The following is a 9,416-nucleotide window of genomic DNA, read 5'->3' as shown; positions in this document are numbered from 1 at the left end:
TTTTGTGCTGTTTGCATCCAATTTTTGTCGATCCGTTTTATGTCATCAGACCATCTTGTTGGTGAACGACCTCTACTTCGATGTGCTTCTTGTCTCGGTCTCCACTGTATTATTCGCTGTGTCCATCTGTTATCCGACATTCTAGCTATGTGCCCCGCCCAGTTCCACTTAAGGGTCATAATTCTTTCTATGGCATCTGTCACTCCTGTTCTCCGTCTTATTTCCTTGTTCGTCATCCGATCCCTACGAGAAATGCCTAACATCGATCGTTCCATGGCCCTTTGGGTAACACAAATTTTATTTCTTACTTTCTTGGTTAGTATTAATGTCTCTGCACCATATGTAAGTACTGGCAACACGCACTGATTAAAGACTTTTCTTTTAAGACACATAGGCAGTTCTGATTTAAGAACATAGCTTAGCTTGCCGAATACCACCCAAGTGAGTCCTATGCGGCGGCTTAGTTCGCACGTTTGATTATCTCTTCCTATGCGTATCTCATGTCCTAAGTACTTATATGAGGTGGTTTCTTCAATATGCATGCCATTTACTGAAATCTTTTCGCTTAATACAAGATTTGTCATGATTTGTGTTTTTGTGTGGTTGATTTTTAATCCTACTTGTAGTGAGGCTAGGTATAGTTTCTCCAGTTGCGATACTGCATCATCGATTCTGTCAGCAAAAAGGACAATATTGTCAGCAAACCTCAAATGACTAAGCATTTCTCCATTGACATTAATTCCTTTTTCACTCAGATTTGCGTTCTTAAACATATGCTCTAATAATGTTGTAAACAATTTTGGCGAAATTGTGTCTCCCTGTCGCACTCTCCGTTTTATTTTAAATACGTTGGTCTTTTTATCTGCCAGTTTCACACTTGCTGTCCCATTTTGATAGATGTATTTTATCATGTTTATATAGCGATGATCTATACGGCACTCTGTTAAGGCTTTTAACATCTTTTGATGACTTATTGTGTCGAAAGCCTTTTCGTAGTCATCAAATATCATGACTAATGGCTTGTTATATTCAACACTCTTTTCTATTAAGTTCTTAATTACTTGTAAATGATCATTCGTGCCATATCCTGCTCTAAAACCTGCTTGCTCTCTTGGCTGATAGAAATCCAACTTACTTCCTAGCCTGTTGGTAATAACTCTTGTAAATAGCTTATATACTTGTGACAACAAGCTAATGGGGCGGTAGTTTCTAAGGTCGCTGATATCTCCCTTCTTATGAAGTAAGATGATTTCCGCGTTGTTCCACTGCGTCGGTATTATCGCTTCGCACAGACATTTATTGACCAGTTAAGCAAGTGTCAGTGAGAGCTTATTTCCTCCTAGTTTTAGGCTTTCGGTCATTACCCTGTCTTCACCTGGGGATTTATTGTTCTTCATCACCCTAAGTGCATTTTTAATTTCGTCAACAGTTATGTTCGGCATTAATTCTGAGCCTTGATTCTCTATCTTTGGTAAGGGGCGTCTTTTATCGGATTTACTTGTTTCATAGAGTTGTCTGTAGAAGTCTTCCACTGTTTTCACTATTTCTTCCTTATCAGTCACAATGTCGTCTTGTTTATTTCTTAACTTATGTATGTTCTTTTTTCCTGTGGACATGTTGTGTCTTAGAACTTTCAGACTTGTATTTTTCTCTATCACCCTTGTTACCTCTCTCATGTAATGTTGCCGTATGTCTTTTCGGATTTCTTTGTTTATTGTTTTACTGAGTTGACTAAATTCTGCGTAGTTTGTGTTATACTTGTCCTTTAGCCTCCTTCTTTCTTCGATCAGATTTTTAGTCTTGAGACTTATTTTCTCATGTTTTTTCTTCATTTTAGGACAGCACAACTTCTCCGCTTCTTTAAGGGCTTTTACGATACTTTCGTTTAAAACTTCGACCTGTGTTTCGTCGTTGATTCGTTAAAGGTTATGGTCAATGATGTCACGAAAGTGGTCTATATTTTCGGGCGGGGTCCATTTACGATTGTCTGATTTTATCATTTTTGTTCGTTCATTCTTTAAATTGAACAGAATTTTTGCTCGAATCAATCTGTGATCGCTTCCAATTGTAAATCTGTTTAAAACAGATAGATCTTGTACAATTTCTTTTTTATTAGCAATGATAAAATCTATTTCGTTCTTTGTGAAACCGTCTGGACTTTTCCACGTCCACTTTCGTTGGGGCTTTTTTTGAAAGAATGAGTTCATAGAAAAAAGATTTTCTTGGTGTAAAAAATCTACAAGCATGGCCCCTCTTTCATTTCTTTCTCCATAGCCGTAGTTTTCTAGTGCGGTTTTACTTTGGTCTTCTTTATTTCCCAGCTTAGCATTAAAATCTCCTGTTATCAGAGTATAAAACGTCCTAGTACTTTTCAGGGCTGTTCTAATATCTTCAAATAACATTTCAATCTCTTCATCTGTGTGGCTGAATACAGTTGTATCAATTTTAATTTATTAAAAAAATTAAAAAAAACCCTGTGATACCCTGGGAAAAATCATTAGAAACCAAGTAGGTTTTATTAACATAATCAAATATAACATAAAATGAATCTTTCTTTTTTTTAGTTTAAGTTTTAGGTATGCTAAAACAAAATTGTGGTCACTTGCTATATCTGTCCCTGATTAAGCTTTAGTAGTTACTATGGCCTTAGGAAATCTTTGGTTTATAATCATATAAAAAGCTATATAAAGCTATCAGAAACATAATTTTCAGTGATTTATAAATAGTGATTTTGTTTTATTTTTAGACTGGGTTATAAGTTTATTATTTATAATCCAAAGCCATACTTATATTTCATAATTTTCGTTAAAATAAGTAGTATAAAATAGTTTTTATCCACTACCTAGTTGAAATAACTTTTACAGCTAATATTAGCTCTTAGTAGATTTGCTTTAACAACCGCAAAGTTGTTACGTTGAGGCAGAAATGGGCATAATGTGGAATTGTGTACGGATATTACGTGGAGTTCAAAATGAAGGAGATTACCGGTGAAAGCAAATGAGCCTAGTTTACACTGTAAAATTCTCGTAGTGAATTTGTGATTAAGCTTTTAGTAACTGGTAAAATGTGGTTACATATGAACACTGACAAAATAATACACCTGAAGAAGGATTAGGTACGCGGTTTAAAAACTTTGAAGCTCTTACGATACAACAAAATATAAAGAATCTTACTAGCGAGGATGATCAAAATCATCTATTTATGTAACAGGTTAGGATGGTAAGTCACTGTGTGCCCAGTATAGTATACTACAGTAACTGCGCCAACTAGTAAAGAAATTTGGACTAGCAACATTTGACATTTTAATCATATTTTGTTCTTAAAACAATACGTTTAATTAATAATACTAATAACATTAATCACATATTAATATAATTATATAAAGCCTCGTGGCATGAAGCGTGCACATATTTTTCAGTTGGTCAGATCTGTTGTGATTTTTGTAATAATAAAAGATTCTTAATTTTATATTTTTACATTACTTTGATTATGAATAAACTTATATGTAACAGATAATCATTTTTCATTTATTTTAACGTTCCTTGCTCTATTGTGCTTTTAAAAGCCTCTGCGCACTCTTAGGAAACCTACTGCGTACTCTTAAAGCGATATATTCACATATTGCGGATGTGCACCATCTAAATATTATTTAATTATTAATGTTTTGTGCAACTTTACAGTCAAAAAGTATTGACATTTTTGTATCTAATATATTACATATAAACAATGAACAATGAACACACGCCCTCATCTGGTCGATACTATCAAAATTAGAAAGACGTCATATATAGGACACATAATGCGCCATGGGGAATTTGAGCAGCTCCAGGTAATATTAGAAGGCAAGATTTAAGGTAATAGGGGTGTAGGACGAAAGAAAAAATTTTGGCTACAAAACATCAGAGATTGGACCCACACAGGAGGAAATGAATTAATTCATCATGCCCAGAACAGAGAAGAATTTGCCATATTGATCGCCAACCTCAACAGAGAAGGCACTTAGGAGGAGAAGGACATATGTCAGCCATTACTTATTTGATAATTGAGGAGCTTGCGTTCAAAAGGGGCTATATCCATTTGGAAAAAATGTCCAGGAAACGAAAAAAACTTCTTATTGGTCGGCCTTAGTACTTGATGATAACAAGATAAGGTTTATTTGTAGTGTTTTAGAAAAGTAGTTCGATGCAATTTGATTTTTATTTTTTGAGTTAACGTTTTTTGAAAAAAATTGATTATTAATCTAGATATGGATAGTTTTGATTGCAAAATTTTAAAAATTCTCAAAAAGCTAATTAAAATGCCAGAAAACACATTTTTATTATAAAATTGGAACACAAAAGTCAAAAGGAACCAAGAGAAACAAAAAATATTTATATGTGAAGAGCAAGTTCTTCATCCAAATAGTCACATTCCTCGCTCTCGTCTACTTCTGTGTCAGTAGATTCCGTGTCTGCATTAGCGGAAACAAGTAAATCTTTACACCATTTTAGATCTGTTCGCAACATCCAATTTTCACCAAACTGCTCTTTCAGAAGCTTCGTAAGACTGGGTTTCTTCCTATCTGGTAACGAGTTTCTGGGCTCTATAATGTTTAAAACCAGATTCCCATCGTCTTTTCCTTTTTTTAGCATCATCTGACGCGATTTATTTCCAGATGCAAGCCGATAATATAGGTGTGTATTTACTTCAATATTTTGTTCATTTTAAATGTCTTTCGTGATAGAAATTCTTTTTGTTTCCGCAATGCCCTTTACCTTATTGTACACTTTATCTAGTTCCTTTATATTAAAAAGTTTCTAGCCCTTTTCCTAAGAGTTTTACTTGACCACATTCTGAATAAAATTTGACGTACTCCTCTTTAGAAATTATATCGGTATTTTGCCTAAGCAACTTCTCCACTCTCCCAAAACAACGATCAGCAGCCATAAAACTATGTTCGCGGTCTGGAAAAGTGATTGAAATTTCGGATACATCTCTTGGAGACTTATTTTTAAGCCATAACATAAGTGCATGAACGATGTAAGAATTTTTGTTTTGACCTGTACACCCATCACAGAGTAGTCGAATTTTCTTAATTCCATCGTAGTCAAGAGAATCTAGATGGTGAAGAAGCGCTGAAGCAACTTCTGTTGAGCCAAGTCCATCATAATCTTCAGTCCACATATAGAAAGTTGGATTACGCGAAGACAGCGTGACACAACAAAAAGCGTAGAGACTTATCTGATGCGAGTAAAAGGCATCGCCAATAGCCGTCTGAGGTAAAGGCTGTACCTGTTAAAGGTCAAAGCAGAAACTTAAACAATTTTCTGGAGTTTCTTTGGCTAACTTATAAAAGGCAGCAGCACGTTTTGTATGTAGGCGGTATTCCAGTAGCAGCTGATTTCTAATTTCAGCTTTTGGCTCAAATTTGTACTGTTGTTTTAGTCGCGTACATTTATTACACACATTCGAAGCGGGCGATGAAACCCCAAGGTTAAAATCGTGTATAAAAACCTTTCGGAACATAAAATATGACACCCGATTTTGTGGGTATTCCTTATTAAACATTCTCCATAACTTGGCAACTGACAGACTTGCAGATAAGTATATTCTCTTTGACTTTTTCCTATTATAATGACTTTCGCGCCCTTTTAGTCTCTTGAGAAAATGTCGAACGCATTCTTTTTTATCTTTACTTTTTTTAGATTTATGTTCACCGCCCCTATTTTCCATTAGAACACCACCTGCAAGGAGGACTTTCGCAACAGTATTAACTCTTTTTTTGGAGATACTCAGTGCAGCAAGAAACAACTTTTGACACACCTGCGTTGCTTTGTTGTCGCGCTTAATAAAATACGAGACACTATGTCACTACGATGACACGATGGCATTCACGTCAGCCGATCTATGACGAGCAATAGGAGCGACGGATAACATATGGCACAGTCTAACGTCTTGGTTAGTTTTGATCGAATCTGCATAAAATTTCTGCCTTAGGGTTTGGATGTGCCGTTTTCTAACTGTAGCACACTGAAATGATTTCCCATTATGTTGGCAACGCCTTTCGAGTTGAAGCAGTGTTGGATCGGGATCACCATACCTGTAAAATGCAAAGAAACTAGCGTAAAAAAAATATATTTATATCAAACGACACTAACATAGCCAGTGGGACCACCCCCCAAACCCCTTAAAAGCAAGCAATCGAAAAACTAATGTGTAAAAATAAAATTATTATTTATATAAAAGCAATGTAACCAGTAACTAAATCGTATAATATAATTTAAATTTTTACATACCTTGATGACTGTTTAGCCTGGCGTTTTGTCACATTTTTTATGCGGCGTCTAGAACCTTTATTTCCCTGCTCTACGGTGATCATTTCTTCATCCATATTGCACGTGGATCGTCGTTAATCGTCAATATTTCCGGAAGCAAACCAGTACTATTCCCACAAGAGTTGGCGAATAACTGATCGCTGATCGTCACTCAACGAACGCCTTTAACCCCTACCACTCTTTAGTTAACGGTCAACGCGAGGCGGTCGCGAGTTCGCCAAGTGTATCGTTAGGCTACGGTTACTATGCATGCGAATTCGTACGAAATTTTGTTCTTACGTGTTCTGGCGAACTGGTCGTCAGAGCAAGGTGGTTACACTGTGGACGCATTTTGATCGTCAGTACGTTTCTGCCACCCAGCGAAAATGGACGAACTCGATGATCTATATTTTTTGGATAATCCTTTATTAAAGTTATTAATTTTAAATAGTGGAAAATTTGAGCACGTGAGCCAGTTGTTTAGCGGTAGAGACGACAAAGGAGAGTTTCGTATGTTGTTTCGAGAGATATGGGACCAACCAGAGAAGTTTTTCGAGTACTTCAGGATGACACCTGAAACTTTCGACTACATACTAAAGGGGATTGAAAAAAGGATCGAAAAGTTCTCCAATTTTCGCGAATGTATTTCGCCAAAACACAGACTGGCTGTAACTTTAAGGTAAGAAAAAGATGAACTACAGTGTATACTATATATTTAGTTCTTTACTTCAATAACAATTTGAAATATTCAATAATAAAATAAAATACAAAAAGTTAAATTAAACGCAGCAAAATTGAACGAACAAATAGCGCTTAGTTTTTAATAATGTTTGTCGTCCGGTGTTACATTAGAAAAGTACAAAGTAAGGTCATCTTGTTGACTATCACTCGTCGATGAATAAGTGGAAAATGTATGAGTTGGATGGTGAATTGGTTGTGGTGTATATTTACCTCCAAATCTTTCCTCCTCTTCACAAAAAACTTGTTGGAGTTTAGTCCTCACGTACAGTTTTCTGTCATCTGGCACTTTCCTCAAATAAGGTAGTATGCTCATCAGAAAATGATAGTCCGGATCGTCGTTTCGTGGAGATTAATTTCTTTTCTTGATCATTCAAAGTTTCTCTTCTTCAAAATCCATCAATTTTCTGACGATAGTGGCATTATTTATCTTCGCTACTTTTTTCTTGGGTGCAGAAAATGCTTGTGGTGGCGTTGTTTCATCCACTGTGTTATGAGGTGATACGAGAGTTTTTGTATGTGAATCTGGTTCGTCTTCAGCGGAATCAGGGGGAAAACTAAAAGGTGAATTATGGGTGTCTTCTTCACTATCAGATGTTGGCTGGGTGGGTCTCGGGACATTACCCTGCAGTTGTCTTTTTTGAAATTGGTCCTTTAAAAACTTCATGCTTCTAAAATAGGCCCACTTAGACTCTTTGATGATTCCTCCTTCGTCTCCGCTTCGTTTTTCAGCATACTTGCTCAATTCCTAGCGAAACGTGTCCCTCAAACCTCGCCACTTAGTTTTGGCTGTTTCACCTGAAATTATTGAAATGAGAACCAATTAATCTTTTTTTCATTTGTAACCTACTATTATTTTAGTGTATTGAATTATTGTTTTGTTAAATAATGTTGATTTAGTGTGTAGTAGATTTGTTTCTTATTTCAGATTTCTGTCTACTGGGATGTCTTTTCGAGCACTTAGCTTCTCATACAGAATTTCCCACTGCGGTATTCGAAGCATAGTTTACGACACATGTCAAGCTATATGGGAATGCTTCTGCGGTACACATATGTCGTTGCCAACTACAGAGGAATGGAAAAACATCGCGAGTGACTTCTACAACAAATGGAATTTTCCCAACTGCATTGGTTGCATAGATGGCAAACATATTCGCATGAAATGCCCAAAAAAAACTGGGTCGACATATTTTAACTACCAGGGCTATTTTTCAATTGTACTGCAAGGAGTAGCCGATGCAAAGTACAAGTTCATTGCTGTTGAAGTTGGGGGATACGGTAGGCAAAGTGACGGGGGAACATTTTCAGATTCAAATATTTATCAACAGTTGGAAGCAAGAACTCTAAACATACCAGAGAATGAAAATATTCCGTCAACTAACATTCCAGCACCCTATGTTCTATTGGCTGATAATGCTTATCCTCTGAAAACCTATTTATTGAAGCCGTATTCAAGACAAAGACTTGGTATTGAAGAACGGATTTTTAACTATAGACTATCAAGAGCTAGACGGTGTGTGGAATGTGCCTATGGTATTCTGGTATCCAAGTGGAGGTGTTTAAAAACCGAACTGCAAATCGATCCAGATAAAGTAGACATCGTAGTTAAATGCGTTTGTCTTTTGCATAACATAATCGTTGATAAGGAAGGACTGAGTTCTCTTGATATTCCTGCGATGGGACTTGAACCCAAAAACAATGCTCCAGTTTCACGGAGATATAATAACTACGGAAGAAGCGCAAATGATGCTAGAGAAACTTTGAAAACTTATTTTGTTAGCCCAGCAGGTGAGGTTCCGTATCAATATGACCTAGTATAATAATCTCCAGCTCTATAAGATTTGTTATTGATGGGTGAAATGTTAACATTATAACTCTACTTGCTTAGGTAATTTACTTGCTTTATGATTATGTGTAAATTAATATATTCGTAACTAATGTATGTGTAATCACAAACAAATTCATAAACTTTGCTTACTGCTGGTGTCGAGTTGTGATGCAACCTTCTCCCAACTTTGCCGACAAACATCTCTGTTGTGGTAATGTTTTTCCCTCATGTTCCACAAACACTTGTTCTCTTGAACACATCAATTAATTTTTCAATGTCCATGGTGGACAGTCCGCAGTTCCTAGAACAAAACATCCATGTAAATGTTATTGTTTTTAAACATCCATAGTTGAAAGGTTTAACGCAAAAAAGGAATTAACAAATTAAACATCCATGTTTGTTAACATCATAATTCTACTTGATTAGGTGTAATTCGCTAAAAAATTCTTAATAAAAAAAGAAAACTTTACTTACTGCTGGTATGTGTCGCAAAACAGCCGCTATTCGGAACAATTCGTACGAAAATAACAAAGTTGTTTGAACTCTCAAATCGTACT

The 9,416-nt window shown here is 35.9% G+C and overlaps 1 protein-coding gene across 1 annotated transcript; it reads right to left on the bottom strand.

Annotated features, from left to right (window-relative positions):
- Positions 1 to 1,307: 1,307 nt before the first annotated feature.
- Positions 1,308 to 1,832, bottom strand: LOC140450551 (uncharacterized). The gene has a single exon (XM_072544206.1). The coding sequence runs from the start codon at positions 1,830 to 1,832 to the stop codon at positions 1,308 to 1,310; it is 525 nt and encodes a 174-aa protein (XP_072400307.1).
- Positions 1,833 to 9,416: the final 7,584 nt, after the last annotated feature.

Source organism: Diabrotica undecimpunctata, chromosome 9 (assembly GCF_040954645.1).
Source record: "Diabrotica undecimpunctata isolate CICGRU chromosome 9, icDiaUnde3, whole genome shotgun sequence".
Taxonomy (NCBI): Eukaryota; Metazoa; Arthropoda; class Insecta; order Coleoptera; family Chrysomelidae; genus Diabrotica; species Diabrotica undecimpunctata.
The sequence above is the reverse complement of the archived record's forward strand: the minus strand, read 5'-3'. Positions and strand labels throughout refer to the sequence as shown.

Bases quoted from the DNA above. Each gene is read 5' to 3' on its own strand.
- LOC140450551 (XM_072544206.1), bottom strand. From the start codon at position 1,832: ATGAAGAAAAAACATGAGAAAATAAGTCTCAAGACTAAAAATCTGATC.